Below are 23,385 nucleotides of genomic sequence, written 5' to 3'. Positions count from 1 at the left end.
AAATAATAGTGTCTACATCTGTGTGATCATCACAATCTCTAAAAGACATATTCCCAGATCCAAACTCAATAAATCAAAAATCTCCAAATACCAGGCTTAGTAATTTATATTCTGGCTAAAAAAAAATATGGCACATGCATGAAATACCTCTGGAAAGAATACCATTAGTCACCTATACGGAAAGGAAGTAGGCAGGTAAGGAACGAATCAAGGAGAAAACTCTTCCTGTGTGCCAACATACACTTTTTGAATTTTAAAACTTAAGCATATTATCAATTCAATTTTTTTTTTTAAATTCTAAGCACTCAAAGTGATTCTGATCAACTAGGTTTGCAAAAAACACTTCTCTAATATACAAGTACACACAAGGATGGCTTAAAATAATCATAAGATTAATGAAATATTAATCACCCTTTCTATTTCAAGTTTTATTAATGTTGCTCAGGAGAGCCCCATCTTAGAAATTCATCACAATTCATATATATCCATTAAGGACGATAAATCCTACAGTAAAGAAACCTGTTTAACTATGCTTAATCTTATGTTTCCCAAACTGAAGTTGAACATGGAACACAGTTCAGGTCACTCCTTCGAGTAAGATCTCAGGGAACCAGAGGACACTGGTTTGAGACTCTTGCTTCCGGAGGCAGAGACAGACAATGTCTTACTTTTACTCTCTGCCCCAGAAGCCTGGAGGATGCCTGGCCCAGAGTAAGCCTCTCAAGAAACTAAAGCTCAAGAGCGACAAACTGCCTTTCCTGTCTTTTCCCTTTATCTAAATAAAAATTACATTGCCGAAACTGGTTTGGCTCTGTGAATAGTGTCGGTCTGTGGACTGAAAGGTCCCAGGTTCGATTCCGGTCAAGGGCACGTACATTGGTTGCAGGAATATTCCCGATAGGGGGTGTGCAGGAGGCAGCTGGTCAATGTTTCTCTCTCATTGATGTTTCTAGCTCTCCTTCTCCTTTCCTCTCTGTAAAAAAAAATAAAATAAAGAAAAAAAATAAAGAAAAAAATCAATAAAATATATTTAAAAAAATGATTTCCCAACTTTCTTATTGCTTAACCAACTTAAAGAACAAAAAGGTTAACAGCATAAACAACCCCACTTTGCCTAAAATTATAATGTAAAAAAAAAAAAAAATGCAAACTACCTTCAGCAGGTCATTTTTTAAATTCAAATTATGTAATTACCGTATTTTTCGGACCATAAGACGCTCCGGACCATAAGACGCACCAGTTTTTAGAGAAGGGAAATGAAGAAAAAAAGATTCTGAAACAAATAGTGTCCTAAAATATTTTATGTGCATTAAAACCCAACATCACAGTCATAAACACATGTAATCAACCCTGAAAAGTAAACAGCAGCATTTAGAACCATTTTAGAGCCGGGCAAGCACACAGAGACCACACAGAGCCGGGCAAGTAAAAAAACTTTTTTTAAAAAAGTATATGTGTAGGCTATATTTGGACCATAAGACGCAGGGACTTTTTCCCCCCACTTCTGGGGGGGGAAAAAGTGCGTCTTATGGTCCGAAAAATACGGTATGTATCAACAGGTATTTTCATTCCTTTAAGTGGAAAAATAAAAGACTATGATTCAAAATCATCTACTTTCAATAGACAGCAATAAATCTCAGTATCATTTCCTTCCACAGCAGGGGTGGGAAACATGGGGCCTGTGGGCTACGTGAGACCCACAAAACCATTTGCTCTGGCCTCCCAAGGCTTTAGGGGTGAGGTAACTAAATGTCTGATCAAATACAGCAGGCTAATTTTTAAGTTAATTCTTTATGGCCCAAGAACCATGTTATACATATCCAAACGGCCCTTGGCTAAAAAAAAGGCTCCCCATCCCTACATAAGAAAACCTTACTGGGCATCTTTATTACCATGAAGCCAAACTAATCAAGTAAGCTTTACAATCAAACTGTCTGACCACCTGTTTGCCTTTTACTGGTACTGAAAACATGTTCATGAGTATATCCAGAGGGCGTCTGAAAGCTGCAGCAAATAGCTTCTCTGAAATCTGTGAGAACCAGGATTCTTACCATTCTTAACCTTTGATCCAGAAAGCCTTCCTTCAGGTGTAACTCAGAGATCTAAACCAAAGAGGTCAAGCAAATGTCATCAAAACTACGTCACCAGAGTCAAATTTAAGAGCTCTACCAGGTTCCTCTGGTTTTATCACTAAGGGCACAAATGAACACAAATTTCCCCTCTCTGGCAACACAGCTACCAAAGCAAAGGTCTGGCTCTGGATTTTGGCCCCAGGGATCCACCATTAATGCTTCCAATTCTCCCCTTGACTCAAGAAACAGGTTCCAATTTACAGACTGACAATTCTGATGAAGAGTCCCCATCTCTCTGTCTCCAACCACTTAAAACAAACAACAAACAAAAAAACCTTAATGCTTTATTTTAAATCTTCACCCGAGGATATTTTTTCCATCGATTTTTTTAGAGAGTGGAAGGGAGGGCGGACATGGGAAGGAAGAGAGGAAGGAAGGAAGGGAGAGAATGAGGGAGGGGCCCAGGCAAACTTTAATGCTTTTAAGTATTGTGAGAATATAATAGAGAGCCAACCCTGGGAAAGATTATGAAGCTCTGCCTCCCTATGTGCCAGTCCCTAATTATCAACCCCAAACTATTGGTTTCCCTGTTATTTTAATGCCTGAAAATCACTAGTCAGATTCTTGTTTTTAATCTTGCAACACTGGGCACTAACAAGTTTATTGTTAATCTGCTACCTCCTCTCTTCTTAATTTACTTCAACTTCCTGAAAGAGGGAGATGGCAGAGTGGTGATCAAGGTAGATCCAAACCCTCATTTCTAGCCTGGTGTCCTTAGTCACCACCACCATCTCAGAAATGTCCTAGTCATCATCACTAGGCTAAATGGAAATGCCTGCAAAATTCAGTCACTATCATCATAGCTACAACATGCAGAGTAGCTAGCCCTCGTTTCCCACACACAAAAAAAGCAAGTGGCATCTGTATAATGCTTTATTGTTTACATGGCAAGACAGTTAACAAACCACGTGGCCGGTGTGGCTCAAAGATTAGAGTGTCGCTCTGCACCTAAGGTCTCAGTTTCAATTCCTGGTGGAGACAAATGCAACAGGCAACCGATCGATGTGTCTCTCTCACCCTCTCTCTCTCTGTCTCCCTCCCTCCATTCCACTCTCTTAAAATAAAATAAAAAAATCAATGGGAAAAATATCCTCAGGGGAGGATTAACAACAAAAAACACCAGTTAACAAACCTAAAATTAAGGCAGCCTACAATAAGAACACTTAATAAATCCTGTCAATTCACACTAGGGCTGTACAGTTGCTTTGAACCAGATTAAATTTCTATTCCTTTTTTCTTATAACACTGAGCACCCCACCAAGCTTGACGTGGGTAGCCAGTGAAAAAGCCCTCCCATAGGTTTGAATGGTCCTAGTCCCTCCAGTTTCTTTTCTGACTGAAAAAAAAAGAAAATGAGTAAAACTAGATCAAACAGAAGGGACAAAATGTGTAAGATACTTATCAATTAACAGATTTTGTGAATATTATGTGCAGGTGGCATACCAGGGGCGGAAGAATGGTTGGAGAGAGATGTACCATTGAGTTCACTCTGGGAAAGATCTCTCCTGGTCTAAGTGCACAGCTCTAAAAGACAAGTGTAAAAAGAAGAGGAAACAGAGAGACAAAGATAGGATCAATTACAAGATAAACATCTCCACAAAAGGGAAACGAGGCTACAAGTGTTCCCCAGTGAGGGACTGGGTACCAGAGCCAGGTTCATCCTGGAAGCTAGAGGGGGCTCCAGTTTTGTTAGAAAACACTGTAGCTGAGAATTTCAATAGTAAAAGAACAGAAATGCAATACATGGTCTAGGGACCTAATATAAGGGGGGAAAGCAGCAAGAAAAATCAGAAAATATAAAATTCCAACAAAAAAATAAATTCAAAAGGTTGTTGTTTTGTTTTTGTTTTTTCATTTACTCCGGAAGTCCTTGCTACAATAGTCTCCCTATTTCCCATTTGCAAGGGTAGGTGATTTACCTGTAATTACTCAATGAAAAGGTACAAGGGAGAGCATGAGACAAAACCTCTTCAGGCGACTAGTCCTGCCATAATAGCACACCTGCCAAAGGTCCAATTCAATCAACAAATACTTCCTGAATGGTAGGTGCTGAATATTACAGGAAATAAACCGCACAATAAAATACACTGGCAAAAGGGGGAGACCAACAACTACCTACTAAACAAACAAACAAAACAAATAAACCAGGTGCCAAGATACATGCTAAAGGCAAAAATTACTACAAGAAGGCAGAACTCACTTTGGTTTAGAACAGTGGTCAGCAAACTGCGGCTCTGTTGACTAATGAGTTTACCGACCCCTGACCTAGACTGTCCTTTCCAGTAATTACAGGCTGTTGTTGTTCCTTGTGATTAAGCCCCTATCCCAGTGGTGGGCAAACTCATTAATCAACAGAGCAGCAAACCGAGGCTAGCTCGAGGCTCATGAGCTGCCTGTTTGCCGACCACTGGTTTAGAAGATTCAATGAGGACCAGGGCTTCAGGAGTCAGAATTTGGAAGCAGGCCTTGACTGGTGTTGAAATTCATCATCTCAGAAAAAAGGGCATGCCCTGGCAGGAGTGCTCAGTGGTTAGAGTGTTGGTCCATGCATCCAAGGGTCTCAGGTTCGATTCCCAGTCAAGGGCATGTACTAAGGTTGCAGGTTTGATAAGGGCCCCAGTCAGGAAGCATGTGAGATCAACCAATCAACCTCTCTTTCTTTTTCTTCCTCCCCTTTTCCCTCCCTCCCTCCTTCTTTCTCTCTCATTCTACCCCTCTCTCTTCTGCAATAAAAAACTTAAAATTATCCAAAATACTTCAGGATGCCAATAGGGTAATTCTAAAATTTAAATCATTTCATTGTTCTTACAAGTCATCTAAACAATGGACAGTGCTAGAGCAGTGTAAGTCAAAAAAGGAAAGACCAGTGCACTTCACAGAGGCAGATGATTTTTTCCCTTAACAGGACAGCAGATATAAGGGACTCAGATCCAACAATCCTTCTGTTATAGAACTGTAAGAAGCTGGGAAAATTCCAGGACAAAGAAACGGAAACTGAGACAGACAGTTAAACAGCTGTTTGTGTCCACCTAGGAAATCCTATCTTCCCTAAACCATGGATTGCACTTCTCCTCCCCAACCAGAGGGTAAATAGCTTAAATCCCTCTATTCAGGGAGACAAACAATAGAAATCTAGTAAAGTACTATTTGCCAACCATACCCAAGGACAAATTAAGTGAATAAATCTCACTTTGGTACATCAGCATGAAGCTGATGAATATTCTATTGCTCTGCCCCTAAGATCTCCCCTAAATGACCAGCCTTTAAAGCCCCTAAAAATGAAGGTCCCAGGAGAAGAACCAAAAATGAGCAGACCCATTTCTAGGAATTTAAGGCACCGGGTACCTCTGATGTCTGGGGTTAGGTAACCCCTAACAGGAAGACTGTTGGAAGTTTGCAATAGGAGCAGTTAAGACACTTACCTTCTAGTTTTGTCCATTACCTTCAGTTAGGTCTAGTGGTATGTCTAGTGCAGTGTTTTTCAACCTTTTTTGGGCAAAGGCACACTTGTTTCATGAAAAAAATCACGAGGCACACCACCATTAGAAAATGTTAAAAAATTTAACTCTGTGCCTATATTGACTATATATAAAGTAATTCTCTTGAATAGGAATCAAATAAGCACAAAGAAAGTATTTTATAATTACTTTATTATGAAATATTAAGTAAACAAAATAGTGAAAAATTATAAAATTCTTGTCTTGTCTGCACCTACGGCACACCAGGCAACATCTCGCGGCACACTAGTGTGCCGCGGAACAGCGGTTGAAAAACGCTGGTCTAGTGGACCTAACTGAAGTTAGTGGACAAAATTGTACTTCTTAGGTCATATGTACTGTAAAAACAATGTGAAGCCATAGCATCTATTAAGATCTGGTTATCTCAACTTCTACAAATTATATTTAGAATTACCTCTATCTACCCAAGGTACATATCAATTATCTACAGGAAATATAATTAAGGTACTACAATCCACAGGGCACATCCTCTTTTGAGCTCATCCAGAACTCATCAGTTCTGTTCAATTTTGCAAATAATCAATTACTGCTTTGAACTGTTGTCATTGATATTGCTATTTTTTTACAACTCAATTTTATTTTCCCAACTACATAGTACACACGTTTTGCACATTGTAGGTACGGCATAGTTTGCCTAAATATACTAGAATATTATACAACATCAGAGACCAACTGTTCACAACCTTCTCACCCAACAACACATGAAAGACAAACAATTCAGTGTCGTTATGAGTCTACAGTTCCCCAGTCTACCATCAGACACCCTTGTATGTCAGGATGAAGAGTCTACAGGAAGAGCTTAATAAATAGGTACAGGCACTGGCTTCAGAAATGAGTAATATCCCTAGTTACAACACTCAACTGAGCATGGTAGGGCCTCTAGTATAACATAATAAACAGTGCCATTTGCTACCACTACTTTTAGTCTAAGTTTCATAAAGTCCAAAATATGATTCAATTTCAATTGACACTTCACTGGCACCTCCTACCACCTTTACCATCCACAACTTCTACCCACTCTTTCCCACTTTGCGTGTTATACCTGGTAAGAACCTTGGACACAGTCCAATCCCACATCTTCATTTTATGATGACAATAATAAGGCCTCTTTTATTAGAAACTGGCAAAACAACAAAAAGTACTGAATGCACAAAATAAATATAGGGCCTTTCTTTTTCACATTCACATATTCCATTTAATAAAAAACAGTAAGAAAAATAACAAATGACTAATATCCCTTTAAACTTGACAACAAATAATACCAGAAAACCACATATTTCATAGACAACCTATGAAATACAACCTACTTCCAACAAACTTTGCCTGCAAATAGACCTTATTTTCATATTAATCATACTGGTAAGCTACATGTTTATTTCATCAATGACCCTGCTCAAAAGATTTTGAAGCTTTCTTTTAGGAATTGGCTGTAAAGTTTATTTTGAATGCCACTATAGCCAGTAGCTTGGCATATTGTAGGCATACAAGTGATGATTAAAACAAATTGACTCAGCAACAAAACCTTCATGGCATATTTGTCTCAGACCATAGAAAAAAATCAGTCCTAAAGCTGACTAATTATATGGCTGATGAAGCTGTGTAGTTCTTGTCCAAAGAAAATTGTTTCATAGCAAAATACACCGTGCATCTGCACATTCATAGTAAAGAAGTAGCCCATATTCCAATCTTTAAGTCTTAGAACATACCTAATGCTTCACATGCCCTAAATAATGCACCCAGTCAACCACCTGCCTCTGTAATACCAGTGACGTCAAAGAAGCACATTTCCATTTATTTCCTGGGACTCAGACCTAGGATATGGATTGTCTCTGGGATGTTAAATTGTTTACTGGTAACTGCCAAGTTCAGTACTTCTGCCTGGAAATATTAAGTTTATTAACAGTTACTACTTCCATAAATGCATAGTGTCCAGTGCCATAAATGCCAAGTCTCGTTTTTATTTTCAAATGTATACCAATCTTTTTTAATACTTTAATGGTTCCCAAATATCCTTCTGAATAATTACACTTTACTATTAGTTTATCATATTTTTTAATGGTTGTGATGGTTTTAGAAAAAAATCTATAAATTCTTTGACAGGCCTCCCATCAAGAGATGAAGTCTAATTATCCGTCCATGAATAGGCCTATGATTTACTTGAGAAAAAAATGAGGCAGAGTGACTCTACATGACTTCTAAGACTAAGTCATATTAAGACATTCCATCCTGATGCTCTTTCTTGGGATCCATGCCTTTGAAACTGTGAGCTGACACGTACTAAGTCTGGCTACCTGGAAGCCTTTCTGCAGAAACCACACACACAGGGGGAGAGAAGCGTTTGACTTCTAGATGATGCAAGCTACCATCAGACTGCAACTGCAGAAAACACCTGGAGTTAGAACCACTTAGCTGATTACTGTCAATCCCCAGAAATAATAATGACTGTGGTTTCACATTAAGTTTAGAGTTGTTTATAATACAGTAATAAAAACACAGAATGATTAAAAAAAAAACAAAAAACCTTCAACATTTTCTTTGGTGTTAATTCCACTGGTATATGAATAAAGCCTCATTCATGCTTCATCTTTGATATCTTCCTTACCAGATTCCTTTAACTGAGCCAAAGTAAAAAACAAACAAACAAACAAACAAACAACAATCTGTAGACTTCCTTAAACATTTATTTCAAGTATCTTATCTACAGATCTACTTAATCTTAGATTAATCTGAAGTAAATCTTTGCTCAAAATAAACGCCAATCTTTATGTAAATATAAACAAAATCCTTATACTTCTATATACCTTTGTAACTAACCTAACACTGACAGGCCAACTCTCCTGTCAACCAGATTAACAAACAGATAGAATGTTCTCATTTCCTGATCCCTGCAGTCAGGGGACTGCGTAAGGAAACAAAAGCTGACAAGGCCTAACCCTTCACAAGTCACTGGTTTCTTATTAAAATGGTCTCCAAACATCCCTGCAAGTTTAACAAGTGCACAACCTGGCCTATCACTTCCACATATTTTGAAGTCAATCGGCTGGTAATAAGATGTTATCTGACAATCCTATTTAATAAAAGGCTAATATGCAAATATACTGAATGATGGAACTGAACAACTAGTCACTATGACGTGTGCTGACCACTAAGAGGGGGGTGCAGAATATGGCATATATATAGATATACAGTGTATCCATATTAATATTTAATTATTTTTACATAATATACGAATGTGTGTCAGAAACACAAGTAATTTCCTTTGCTCATTCCAAATAGAAAAGGAAAAAAGCAATAAAGCTGAATTGATGCAGAGTCTTGACCACTTAACTAATCATCTTGAGCACTCCAGCCCTCAATTTCCGCAGCTATAAATACAAACATCCTAAAATCCTCCTTGGTATAAAATGTCGAAAATCTTAAATATTATTTCCTACTCAGCAATCAAACTCAAGTAGACCTGCAGTCTACTACTCCAGTCAAAAGGTAATATCAATTACCACAGCTAAACATACAGAATGATAATGGGTATCCTGGAAAACAGGCCCACTGAGCACTTGGCAGCACTGGGGGGCCTCCTGAACAGCCTGGGAAAGAAACCAAAGGTGAGCAAACCCTCCCACCCGCAGCTGGTGACACAGTCAATGTACTTTTACTTTGTCCCACTTTATTTCAAGGGAGTTTTTGCCACCTAGAACCTTCCCCTATTAAATTTATATGAAGTGTAATTAAAAGACAATACAATTGTACTAATACATCAGCCCTAGCCACTTGAAATTTTTTGAAAAATACAGAATATTTGGGCTGGTTTTTAAGAGTTCCCCTCCAGTTAAACAAACAGGTGAAGTTTAGAATATCCGCAATTCTAAAAACCCCTTAGAACAAATACAAAAGGACAGAAAAGCAGGTTTGAGGCAGGAAATAATATCAAATCTTAAAAATGCAAAGGTGATCAACATACATCAACTGTAACTCATCAAACAATATCTAAACGCCCCAAATCACACAGACTCAAAGCTGAAATGAACTTTCAAGTATCAAATACAACCTCTCATCTTCCAAATGAGTACACTAAGACACTGCAGGCAATGGCTTGTCCAAGATCCCACCACTGGTCAATAGGAAGACCAAGCCGCCTACCTCCAAATCCAGTATCTTTCCAGCTCTCAGAGCTCTGCCCCCATCAGGACCTTTCTGTAGGACAAAATCTTTTGGATATACAGTAACACTCCCAAATTCTGTAAGAATTATAATACTTGATCATGGATATCAATACCATAAAACAAACCTGAAGATAGGTAAAAATGTTTTACAAAATTTAAGATTAAGCAGATACATCTAAATTTTTAAAAATGTATTTTTGACTATTTCATCTCACCTAAAGGTCTTAATTCTGGTATGAAATTCTAAACCCAACAAAACCTTTCTATTACATGAATATCTACAACCATAATCTTGAAATAGTTATTGGCAGTACCTTAGATGAATTTAAGTATTTTAAACAAAAATAATAACCATGAAAGCGCTAGGACACTTGGTCTCATTTTTAAGTCTCTGCTACTACACTGCTCTCCTGGCAGTGCTCAAGGTGGCCACAGGAGCCCAGTCCCACCCTGCACACGAGTGATACCTTTCTGTCACTCTTCAGGTATCCCTTCTCCCTCCTTGCCAACTCCCAATACAGTCAAAGCATACCAATCAAGCAACCATTCTCATACCCTGATGGGCCAATTATCTTGACTTATTATCCCTAGACAGTATCTTTTGCAAATAAAGAGCAAAGAACAAAAAACCCACTGTCTATTCGCACATAGCACAGGACTGCTGGACTCATTATCAGTGTCAAATGCAGGCAGCGATGACGAACCCCTCGCTACTGACAGTATCTTCAATCCCATAAACAAAAATTCATTAGGCTCAAGAGAATGGGAAGGAAATGAACCAGTCCCCACACCCTGAAACCTTGTCTTCAAAGACCTTCATAAGCACCTCGTTTAATTATCAGGTCCTCTTCCTTCTGACCTTATCTAACCCCTTATTTAACCTTTATTTGTATGTCTGTCCCCCCATTAAACTGAAGGCTCCATGAAGCAGAGATCATTTTAGTACTCCAATATATATAATTTAGTTGGCAAAATACTCACTGAATTGAGTAAAAGAGTAAAATTTATTTTCCCAATTTCCTAGTTCATTTTTTTCATTCATCAACAAAAATTAAGTATCAGTTCTTTCTTCCCCAAGAATACATAATACAAAAATCCTTTAACACAATTCTAAGAGAATAGAAATTGGGAGTGGGAAAAACCTAAATGATACGGCCCAATTCTCTCACTTTTCAAATGACTTATATCATTTACTCCTGGTCACATGGCCAGGTAGTGTCACATAAAAAAAGAACAAATCCCCAACCACTGTTCTCCCATTTACAATATATTCCATTCAGCATCAAATATAAGATGAACTGTCTAAAAACTTAATCCTTGCCTACTATATATTCCATCAATTTAAAATCGTCTAAAAATACCAAGTTTTCTTTAAATAATTGTCTTCTAAACTATGTTATCTTAGCAGATAAATAAATAATGTTCAAAAACGCGTATTAAGCATTAGCTGGTTTGACTCAATGAATAGAGCATCGGCCTATGGGCTAAAGGGTTCCGGGTTTGATTCCGGTCAAGGGCACATGCCTGGGTTGCAGGCTTGATCCCGTGCAGTAGGCAGCCAATCAATGATTCTCTCGTCACTGATGTTTCTGCCTGTCTCTCTCTCCTTTCCTCTCTGAAGTCAATAAAAATATGTATTTTTTTAAAAAATGCATACAAGGAAAATGTTCCTTTCCATCTCTAGCATTCTGACAAGGATGTGAAAAATGGCACAATCAAGATGTTACCATTGGGGGAAGCTGGGTTATGGGAGTAGGAGTCCTCTTTGCATTATTTTTATAACTTCCTATGAGCTTATACTTGTTTTTAAGTAAAAAGCTTAATTTTTAAAAAGCACAGCACACCCACCTGATGCCACTCCCTAGGCCCACTAATCTATCACCTCGCCTTTCTCCAAACTTTCCCAATAAGCCAGAAAAAATTCCAACTGCTTCTCAACCCAAAGTTCCAGGCAGGGCTGGTGCGGCAACCTGGACTAGCAGAACCCCTGGCCTAGCACAATGTTTGAGAAGCACACAAACATTTACTGACCAAGGAAAATTAATCTAACACTGCCCTCAAACTCTGTGCAGGCAACACAGAGCAAATATTTACACAGGCCAACTCTTTCACCAGTCTTTCTGTTTGCTACTGGTCGGTGGATCAGCTTCACCCCCTCAACTGTAACCCTATGAGCACTGACATGTGTTTTTAAAAAGCTATTGTCCCATGCCTTGGCTGGTTTGGCTCAGTGGATAGAGCACTGGCCTGCGGACTGAAGGGTCCTGGGTTCAATTCCAGCCAAAGGCACATGCCCTGGTTGCAGGCTCAATCCCCAGTAGGGATGTGTAGGAGGCAGCAATCAATGATTCTCATCACTGATGTTTCTCTCCCTTCCTCTCTGAAGTCAATAAAATATTTATTTTCTTTTAAATATGTTTTAAAATATCATCCCAGGATCTTACAGTTCTGAGGATGACATAATATTTGTGTAACTTAACTCAAATTTTTAAAATGTCATCTGTAGAAACAAAAAAGTCTCAAAGGGCAGAAAAATACCCTATTCTCACTCGACAGCTGGAGAATCCATAACCTGAGGGGGAAAGGATGGCTGAGAGTTGCAAGGAACTGTCAAGTTTAACTCTATTTGCTGTCACCAATTTGAATTTTTAACTAAGAAAATGGTAAGAGCTTTCTATACAGTGGTCTATTTAGCAGCATAAAGTAGTCAGTCTATCTGGTATTTGGTTATTTAAAGCACTATTTTAAATCAAAGAACCTCTTAATCAGAAAAGCCACCACAATAAATGTTCTCATTACAATTTGGTTAGGTTATGTTACTTTTAAAACCCTCAACATTATTACCAGAAAAACTTTCCATTAAAAAAAGGGGGGAGAGGGGTTTTAAACATATATCCAAAAATAAATGCTATCTATCACTCCTCAAGAATGTCCTAAAATCTACCAAAGAAAGATTAAATCTTCCTGTCAACTAAAAAGACATTTTACATTTCCAAAGAGTCTTCTGAGGACTCAAGAGACCCTAGAGAAGAAAAGCAAAAGACCAACTGCCCGGAGTCCCAGCCCCTCAACAGTTTTGTGAAACCAAAAAATTCTGGGATGTTATAGGCTAGCTGTTCACTGCAGATGGATTTCTGTCTCTGAATGTCCATGTTGTGTGTATCTTGCAGTAGCTCTCTGTTCTCCGAAGTGGCAGAAAGATGAGCAGCTGCCAAAAGAAAGCAGTCCACATGTCATCTCTGACTTGCAGGCCATGAGCTGTAAACCTCCCCTAACCCTACCCATCCTGTGTCTGCGTCCCCTCAGCAGTGAGAGACCTAACGGAATTAGGAGGAGCAGGTGGCAGCAATTTGTACTCATCCCTGCTGGCAACTGCATGAAGTAAAGAAAAAGTAGTTCCTATACATCATAATTAAAATGCCAAAAATTACAAAGAGAGAATCTTAAAGGCAGAAAGAAAGAAGAAAACTGTTACCTACAAAGGAGTTCCATAAGGCTGACACCTGATTCCTCATTAGAAACGCTACAGGCCGGAAGGGAATGGCATGAAGTACTCAAAGTAATGGAAAGCAAGGATCTGAGACCAAGATTACTATATCCAGCAAGGCTATCATTCAAAATAGACGGTCAAATAGAGAGTTTCCCAAACAAACCAAAGGCTAAAGGAGTTCATCACCACCAAGCTAGCATTAAAAGAAATGCTAAAGGGATTGCTAAGGGATTGCTGTAAGGGATTGCCGAGAAGAAGAAACAAAAAGAGAAACCTAGCCAAACAGAATTAAAATGGCTATAAATAAGTACGTACCTCTCAATAATAGCCTTAAACGTAAATGGATTAAATGCTCCGATCAAAAGGAATAGGGTAGCTGAATGGATACAAAAACATGACCCAATTATATGCTGTCTATGAGAGACCACCTCCAAACAAAGAAACACACAGGATGAAAGTTAAGGGATGGAAAATTTTTTTCCATGAGGAAAAAAAAAAACTGGAGTAGCAATACTCATATCCGACAAAATAGACTTTAAAAGCATCATGCTAAGCGAAACAAGCCAGTGGGGAAATAAGATAAACATCACATGATTTCACTCATTTGTGGAATATAATGAGCAACATAAACTGATGAACAAAAATAGAGTCAGGGGTGGGGGGCAGATATTCTAAAATATAATAGAAGTAATCCTATTATTTGGATTTTTAATATTTCCTACAACTTTTGTGATACCATACTATGTTAGTAAAGTTCTGGTAATATTATTATACTTAAAATCCTTTTATTCTTGAAATATTAATGCTTATCGCATGTAATATTATTACATGTAAGATCATTTTTCTTGAATAATTGGTGTTTATTGCATGTAACATCATCTTTAAAATCATTTTTGAGATATTGTTTACTGCATGTAACATTATTCTTTAGATCGTTTTTCTTGAAATTAAAAAAAAGACTCAGAAAAAAAAAATAGATCCTATACCTCCCCAAAGAACCACCACAGAAACAAAGCGTCACGCAGTCCACAGCATGGAAGTGTCCCTCTCCCTCATTTGTCTGTCTGTCTGTGGAGAACAATCACACCACCTGCAATCACTTCAGCAAAACATCAAAGGGTTTCTAGGAGAAGACCAGCTTAAACACCACTAGAACTCTCAGCATACTAAGAATGAATGTTTAAACAAGATTTGCATGCAACTTAAGAAAAACCACTTGGTTGGTGGTTCCTTTAAAGACAAAGTAGGGTTTCCATATACGCAGATGATGACACAGCCATAACTAGGCTAGTTCAAATTACTTTGGGACAGAAAACAGAGCCACTCCTTCAACGTAAGAAAACAGATGAACTGCACAAGCCCAATATCCTATCCCCCCAGACTTTTATATAAAACCCTATTTTCATCATTTAGACATGAAAATTGCCCTACCATATTGTCTGTTTGGCTTTCTCATCAAATTACACTTCCTAGTCTCAAAAATGGCTTTTTCTTAAGGCTTATAAAACCCGTCATCCTCTACTTTTCACATATCAAGCAGGCTGTCACACACACAAATATTTTGGTGTGATGAAATGTTCTATTTTTTAAAAATATATGTTTTTTATTGATTTCAGAAAGAGAGAGAGACAAAAACATCAATAATGAGAATCATTAACAGGCTGCCTCCTACATGCCCCCTACTGGGTATGGAGCACCAAATCCAGACATGTGCACTGACCAGGAATTGAACCCTGATCTCCTAGTTCATGAGTAGACACTCAACCACTGAACCACGCAGGCTGGGGGGTGCTATAGCTTAATTGCTGGGGTGTGTATACAAATTTTGTATACATGTAAAAATTTATCAAACTGGACACTTCAAATAGGTGGATTCTAGTGTGTGTAAATTATACATCAATAAAGCTGATTTACAAAACAAGAACAGAGAAAGTTGAAAACATTTTATTACGATTAATCATACCATCCAAAATTAAGCAAATTTTGCTACGTAGGTAAGAAATTCTGTCTTAAGACATGAAAACATAAGAAAGAACAGATTTCTAATGCTTTATTAAAAACTAGAAGCCCAATGCACACAGATTCATGCAAGAATGGGCCTTCCTCTCCCTGGCTGCCGGCATTGTCCCACCCACCCCCCTGCTGCTCCCTGCCTCATATGCAAATTAACTTGACATCTTTGTTGGGTTAATTTGCATACTCACTCCAGATTGGCTGGTGGGTGTGCGAAGGTAGTATGAAATATGGCCTCGTTAGGAATTATTTCTAATAGCCAAGTCCAAATTAACAATAGTCTCACCTCTATATATTAACTTAGAAGGATGTAGTAAATTTTTCACATAGCAATCCTATTCCTCAATGTGTTCCATAGAAATTTAATTTCAAGAATCCCATCTTATCATTACACACTCATTACAAGTGACTGCTGATAAAACACCACCACACTGGAGGTTAAGTGACAGCATCAAACTGAAGGGAACCTTAAGATTTCCAATGTGATGCTGACCCTCCTACTAAGTCTACAATCTAAACAAACTTTCTCTTAAGAATGTCAAATGTTGCCAAAACTAGTTTGGCTCAGTGGATAGAGCTTAGGTCTGGGGATTGAAAGGTCCCAGGTTTGATTCCGGTCAAGAGCATGTACATTGGTTGCGGGCACATCCGGGGGGCGGGGGGGTGCAAGAGGCAGCTGGTCGATGTTTCTCTCATCAATGTTTCTAACTCTCAATGTTCCTTTCCTCTCTGTAAAAAATCAATAAAATATACTTTTAAAAAAATGTCCAATGTTGTAACATGGCACATCCTCAATCGGAGGTGTGCAGGAGGTAGCTGATCAATGTTTCTCTCTCATCGATGTTTCTAACTCTCCCTCTCCCTTCCTCTCTGTAAAAAATCAATAAAATATATATTTTTTAAATGTTGCAACATGCTAGATCCTAGTTTTATGAGGTAAAATTATCAAAATTGTTGATCAAAAATAAGTGTATATGACAATAGGAAAATCTAGGCAGATTGAATTTTTATATTAAGGTGTTGTTTTTTTTGTTTTTTGTTTAAGTCTTCATCTCTAAAACTCATCTTGAAAGTATACTGATTCAATTACCCAATGGAAAGGAATAAATGTGGAAGACGCTGGAAACCAGACTGGCCCTAAATAGGTAACTGTTGTGATTGGGTAATGTACATGAGTGTACAGTTATACTATTTCACCTTTTGTATGTTTAAAATTTCCATTAATAAAAAGCTTAAAAATAATTTTCAGAGGAAAACTTTAAAATTGCTTTCAATAACCCTATCAATTCTACTGAAGTATAATTTGATAACTTCCAATAATTCCTTTCCTTTAGAGACTATTTTGTAAATAACTTAACCCTTTGCACTCCGAACCATTCTGGACATTGGTTACCAGCTACTCGACGCTAACGGTGGAAACGTGCGTTGAAATAACTCAATTCCCCGTAATCACTAATAAACTGCAATGTCCCCTGAGAGGAGACATCCGAGTGATATGCTAGAATTCCAATGTCCCCTGAGAGGGGACAGCGGAGTGCAAAGGGTTAATAGTTAAGGAAAAATCCTGACCTTTCTCAAGTTCATCCCACTATTCCCAGTTGTATTCATGTGTACCGTGCCATTTCCTTCACAGGTGCCTTCTTACTACTAAACCTGCAATATAATCACTGATTTCTTCATTTATAATATTGATCTGCCCTTCTTTGCTTTGCTCTTCAGCATTTTGTTTGGCTATTTCATACCCTTTCTTTAACCTTACTTTTCTTAATCAACTTCATTTAATCATGTTAGTGACGCTCCCCTGTATTTTCCCAGCACAGTTGTTCTATATTATTTGTAGTAACGATCTCAATAACCAAACAGGGAGATTTCCCACTGGTGCCGTGGTTGATGCTCCATCTCACACAGACTAACAGTTGTGCTTTTTGGTGTAGCTCACTGAAATTTTAGGTTGCTTTCAACTACCTCCACAGCCTTCATTCAGCTCTATGAAATCCCTGGCATATTTTCTGGCTCCTACTGAGAAGGCAAGGGTATGCCTGAGTCTTTAAAACCCAACAGTTCCAAATAAAAATAAGGAGCGGTTACTAAATGTCACGCCCTGTGAAAAAAAAGGGGGGTGGGGGGGCACTTTGGACCTGTGGCCACTGCTCTCTAACAGACTCTCAGTGAGAAGGGCACTGTTCTGTATCTGCCCTGTCCAGCATGGTGACCACCAGCTCCGTGTGGCTACAGAAAACTTGAAAGCTGGCCGGTGGTACTGAGGAACTGACTTTTTAATATTATTTCATTTTAATTCATTTCTATTTAAATAGTCACATTTGAGACTAACCTATATCACTTGGGTTTTCCGTCATAAAGATTATTTCCATTTAGTTTTACAACTATATGCATTTAAAATCACACCCAGTTTAAAACTATTGATCTAAGGTTAAGAGTCTGGATTCTGTACCCAGTGCTAAGAATATTCTAGGGACATTTTTGGGAACCACATTACACTTAAAAGCAGTTACAACTAGCCATCGCATTACATTTTCTGCAGAATCTGCATTATAATATTTGTGTTCTCCCACGATCTAAAGTGCTCCTCACTGACCCTGAGGCAGGTGTGTGGAGGGTGGGAAGTAGAGACAAGGAGTGAGGTTAAATGCCTATCACAATACAGCGAATGAACAGCATGGCTAAAACATATCCAGATTTAGGAATTCCAAATCTCAACGTACCTTGTAGTTAGTCTTACAGCACCTACAGGGGGAAGCTCCTTAGAGAAAAGCCTTTTTGATATGAAAATCTCAATCAAGACTGTTTATGACTGCATAACACATGATAATGCCAAAAAGCAAAGCTCACAGGAAAAGTCCACATACAGAAGAAACAATGAGAACCGGCTTGTACTGTTAACAACCTGCATTCGGGACAGGGACAAGCCAAGCCATACCCACATCAACTTTAAAAGGCCTCCCTCCCCTCTCCTAATCTAGTTCTAGGAAAGGCTTGAGGGTTAGCACCCTAGCAAAAGGCAAAAGTCAGTTTGGAGCCATGAGGTAGGTAGGAGGGAAGAGGAAACCAAAACTCTAAGGCAAGTGACTGCTCTAAGGCTGGGATGCCTCAGGAAGCGGAAATATCCCAGAACACAGAGCGTGTGGGACAGAGGAAAGAGCCCTGGACTTGGGAAAAAGGCAGAAGAGCCATCATGTGGACCTCCTCAGCCTCTAGGTCACTGTGTACCAGGATAAACTCGGTCAATCTCTAGGCCTGTTTTTTCGACTCATTAGTGAAAAGCCTGGTCTGCATACTTCCTGGGCACTGTCCAGGTCTCAGTGAGCAGGCATTTTCCAGCTCTCCCTCAACCTGGACAGGCAGACACATGTTCTTGGTATGCTTTTCCTATTTCTCTGAGACAGTATTTTAAGCAGAAATTCCCTAGAAAGAAAACTGAAAGGTCACAAAAGTATTTGAGCACAGGAAGGTTTCAATTGAGCACAATGAATATTTGCAGAAGGCCAGCCACTCGGCACCAGGGACCTTGTAATCACTCCAGGAAGCTACAACCAACCAACAAGCTAAGATCTTTAAATTCCTCCATCTCCATCTATATTTATCAACTGCATTCATTATCTGGTCCCCAGGGCCAGACTTTAATACACAAAAATAAACAAAAAAAATCAGTATTTAACCTTTTTTAATGCTGAGTGCATCTTACATGTTTGAGACATCACACGATTATATTGAACAAAATATTTGATTTTTAAAAGGATGTGGGTAAAAAAAAAACACACAACCTTATTTGGGGAAAATAGATGTTTTGAGTCCCCTAAATTTTCTTCAACTGAGCAATTTATTTGCAGTACACCTCACTGCCTACCCAATCTTACTTTTTGGATAAAGAATAAAGTCTGCTTGTTTATACCCCTTTTAACCCAAAACTAACATTTATCATTTCATTTGTGACTCTCACAGGCACGTTTCTCATATAAAAATAAAGCTATAGTAGCACATTCTTTTCTGTTATCAAAACTTGCTAAACTTTGATAAAGCTTTTATCTGAAAATGTAAATATCCTAGGCTTCTTGTTCCAGATGTTGATTCCAGAAAACCAGTATCTTTGGACACAGACTTTTCCCTAGCAATGCAGCAATAGGTTGATTGGCTCCTTCCTTTTGAAGGGGAGACACAGAGAAAAACTCTACAAGTCAATTACTGCAAAACTTGTGCAAGGCTGTCTCAATGCTGCTTTCACAAATCTCAACAGACCAGACATTGTTACTGTTATTCCATACAAATGTAGGTCCCTAAAATTATAACCTACAGCACTTGCCTATTTTTCAAATACCTGCATCCTTGATGCACAGATTTTACGATCTGAATCAAATCCACTTATCTTATTTCATAAATGAAAACTAAAGATGATCTAAATATTGCATACTGACACTACAGGAATCAAAACCAAAATAGATTACTTGTTTGTACTAGGAATGGGGAAGGGGAAAAAAAAAAAAAGGCAGTTTAAAAAGAGATACATTCCTGGTCAATTTCTCAGACCAGCTGAAGCAAAAGGAATGCTCAAAAATGAATCAAATTGCCCAAATACTACTGCAAAATAGGTTCTGGCATGTGTGGTCCTTGGGTAAACTAGTCAGGACTCTTGGTATGTAGTAAAATAAGACTAATAGTGAAAACACACCCTACTTCTCTCCACCATGGTGGAATTTTGTTACAAGACGTTATACTCCAAACACTACCAATTTGGTTCTATCCTCACTACTAACCAGATTCGAAATTTTACCAAAATAAAAATATTAAGTTAAAAGCCTTTCCAAAGATCTCTAACGCTAATGAGATAAAACCAGATTAAGGATCCTGTAATAAAATCTTAAACGACTAAAAACTTCTTTCAGTATTTTAGGGAAGTATCCCAAAAGTTCCTCAAACGTATTAAGCTATGACTACAGCCAAGATGAGTGAAATCCAAGCCAGCTTTAGGATGGAAAGGCTGCCCCCCCCCCCCCCCCGCGGTTAGATCCTTGGAGACCAAGGCCAGCATCTTAGCAGCAAGCTAGGCCTCTCCCCACCCCCAACCCCTTTCCCGGGAAGCGCATGACAAATAGGGTGTCACACAACTTAGGTCACCCGTCCCCTTAGCAAAAATCCTACCGAACTTCACAACTTGGGCCCAGACTGCCTCCTACATTCAAATGAGAAAGAGAGAGGGAGGGAGGAAGGCAGCGAAGGCATAGGGGAGCAGGCGGCTTCAGATGCCCCCCTTTGTGATCCCGTAAACACTCAGCCCACCCTCAGATCCGAGTGCTCCATCCGGAGACTCGCTCTAATGGAGGCCTCCCTCCGCCGCCTCGGAGTCTCTGTGCTCCATCAGCAAAGGAACTTTTCCTGCTTTATCTCCGTTCCCCGGGAGCATGCGGCCCTGCCATTCAACCCCCGACGCCGGCAGGGACCGGCGGAGGAGGAAAAGGAGAGGAACCCGCTGTCAAGACAGCCTTCTTATGAAAGACAAAAAAAAAAAAAAAAAAAAAAAAATCACCACCGTCCCTCCTCCGCCCACAGCGAGCCCATCCCATCCCAGACGTGGACAGCGTGCTAAGGAAAGCTGCAAACGTCTAGGAGCGGGTTTTTTTTTTTTTTTTCCTTCTTCTACTGGAACGCTCGCTTTTCAGCTGTCAAATGACAACTCAGGAAAACACTACCATTAGGATTAAAAAAAAAAAAAAAAAAAAAAAAAAAAAAAAAAGCTCGCCCCACACACACAGGGAAGGGAGCCGGAGAGCAAAGGGAATCCGATCCCCTTCCCCACCCCCCGCCCCCTGAACCCCTCCCCACCCGGCGGGCGGGCCGAGCCTCCCCGCGGGGGCTCCAATGTAATAATAACAACAGTCATGGCGCTTCCTCCCGCTCCCACCGCGGGGATCCGCCGGGAATCAGGGCTCCCTCCCCCCAACCCCCAACCCCCGGGTCCCCGGGCATGTCCGGACCCCCCCCCCCAAAAACCCGGGGACACCCCTCCCGGGCCCCCCGCCCGCCCGCCGCCCCTCTTCCCTCTCTCTCCACCTCCACCATCCCCCATCCGCATTGTCTGTCTCAATTCAACTTTGACTAATATGGATTCCTCGGGCCTGGGCCCGGCGGTAATCACAGCCCCCCGGTTCCCCCGGCCCCGGAGCCCGACCCTCCCCGTCTCCGCCGAGTTCAACGCGGCTCCTCGGCGGGGGTTGTGGGGGGGGGGGCGGACGGTGCGCTTTCCCGTCGACCCCGCGCTGCCCCCGGACCCCAAGTTCGCCCCGGAAAGGGCCTAGCCGGCCAGGGGGCCGTGAGGACACCCCCACCACCCCGTACCCCACCCCACCCCCACCCCTAAGCGCCCCCCGCCCGCCCGCCCGCCCGCCCGCCCCCCGCCAACCGGCCGGCGGCGGGTAAACACCGGCGTCCGTCCGCCCGCCGCCGGCCCCGGCGTGGCCCCGCGGGGGAGGGCAGCGCCGCGCCGGGCCGGGCCGGGCCGGGCCGGGCCGGGCGGGAGCCGCCCCTCCCCCCGTCCCCGTCCGCCGGCCCCATTACCTGTCATTGAGCTGGTCCTCGGTGCCCGGCAGCGGGTGAACCACGAAATGGATGGACGTCATGGTGGTGCTTCCTTCTCGTCCTCCTCCTCCTCCTCCTCCTCCTCCTCCCGAGGGCGGCCCCCGCCCGCTCTCTCCCCCCGCCCCGAACCCACTTCCCTCCCCAAAACCCGCGGCCGCCGCCGCCCAGGCCCCTAATGGACGGAAGCAGATGCGCGGGGGCCGCCGCTCGCTGGCTGCCGGGCGTGTGTGTGTGTGTGTGTGTGGGGCCGCGGCCCGGCGGCCGGTCGGTCGGTCGGTCCGGCGGGGCGGGCGGGAGGGAGGGAGGTCTACTCGCGCCGCCCGCTCCCCGGCCAAAGCGCGCAGGGCTGCTGCGAGGCCGGCGGCAGCGGGGCGGCTTGGGGAGGGTGACGGGGGCGGAGGGGCGGGCTGCAGGGGGCGGTGTGGCCCCGGCGGCCGGCGGACGGGGTCCGGGCCCGGGTTGGTGGGGAAGGAGGGCAGGGATGAGCCCGCACCGCGCGTCACTGGCGAGGAGAAGCCGCCGCCGCCAGCACCGCCGCCGCCATCTTCACTTCTGCCCCAGTTTCTCCGCCTCGCAGGCTCGGCTCCCGGGCGGCGGGGGAGGGGCGAACGGGGGGAGGAGGAGGAGGAGGGAGGAGACCGGCGGGCGGGGGGGGGGGGGGTCCGGCTGCGAGGGGCGGGGCTCCGGGAAACGGGCGCTGAGGCCCTTGCGATTGGGCGGCTCAACGACGTCGCGCCACGGCGCTGTAAGGCGCGCGCCGATTGGTCCGTTCGGCCCCGAGCCCTGCGCCCCGCCCCCTCCGTGGGGGGTGGGCCCGCCCGGGTGAGTGTCCCCGGAGCACGTGTTCGGGAGTGAGCGGCGGAGGGGCGCGCCCGCCCGCCCGCCCGCGCGCGCGGGGGAGCCAGGCCGGCCGGGGTGCGAGGGTGTCCGGGGAGGTGGCAGGAAGAGGGGCTCCCGCATCCTCCTGGATTTCCGGAGGACAGCCCTCTTTATTTTGCAAGCCCTCGGGGTGTGTTGGGAGGGGGGGAGGGGAGCGTTGTTTCTTGTCCTCCCCCTGCTGTTATATGTAAAGTGGAAGTGTAGCTGAAACCGGCTTGGCTCAGTGGATGGAGCGCCGCCCTGCGGACCGGGAGGTCCCGGGTTCGATTCCGGTCCGGGGCATGTGCCTTGGGTGTGGGCAGGTCCCCAGTGGGGGAAGTGCAGGAGGCAGCTGATCAGTGTTTCTCTCTCATCGATGTTTCTGGCTCTCTGTCCCTCTCCCTTCCTCTCAATAAAAATATATATTTAAAAAAAATAAAGTGGAAGTGTAAAATCAGTGAAGGGTCAGTTAGTGCACAGCCTTTCTTTCATTGGCGATGGGAAGTTATGTAAGAACCTTTCCACAAGGTCCTAGGGTAGCATCTTAGAGCCAACTTCTTTTACCGCCTTAGTTTCCCCAGTTACTCCTCCACCACCATCCCCACCACCATCACCATCCTGTGGCC

At 42.1% G+C, this 23,385-nt stretch overlaps 1 protein-coding gene across 22 annotated transcripts in view; it reads right to left on the bottom strand.

The window, feature by feature from the left end:
* Positions 1-22,044, bottom strand: part of UBR5 (ubiquitin protein ligase E3 component n-recognin 5) — a 104,340-nt gene extending 82,296 nt beyond the window's left edge. For 11 of the 22 annotated variants that reach the window (XM_036436665.2, XM_036436669.2, XM_036436677.2 and 8 more), the window contains exon 1: positions 21,881-22,043. In XM_036436665.2, the coding sequence (XP_036292558.1) occupies positions 21,881-21,942 (62 nt within the window). In that variant the 5' untranslated portion in view covers positions 21,943-22,043. Of the gene's footprint in view, positions 1-21,880 lie in introns of all 22 variants that reach the window. The other 11 variants (XR_004987692.2, XR_004987693.2, XM_036436683.2 and 8 more) reach the window with 2 other exon arrangements.
* Positions 22,045-23,385: the final 1,341 nt, after the last annotated feature.

The sequence above is a fragment of the Pipistrellus kuhlii genome, unplaced genomic scaffold (assembly GCF_014108245.1).
Source record: "Pipistrellus kuhlii isolate mPipKuh1 unplaced genomic scaffold, mPipKuh1.p scaffold_m20_p_14, whole genome shotgun sequence".
Taxonomy (NCBI): Eukaryota; Metazoa; Chordata; class Mammalia; order Chiroptera; family Vespertilionidae; genus Pipistrellus; species Pipistrellus kuhlii.
The sequence above is the reverse complement of the archived record's forward strand: the minus strand, read 5'-3'. Positions and strand labels throughout refer to the sequence as shown.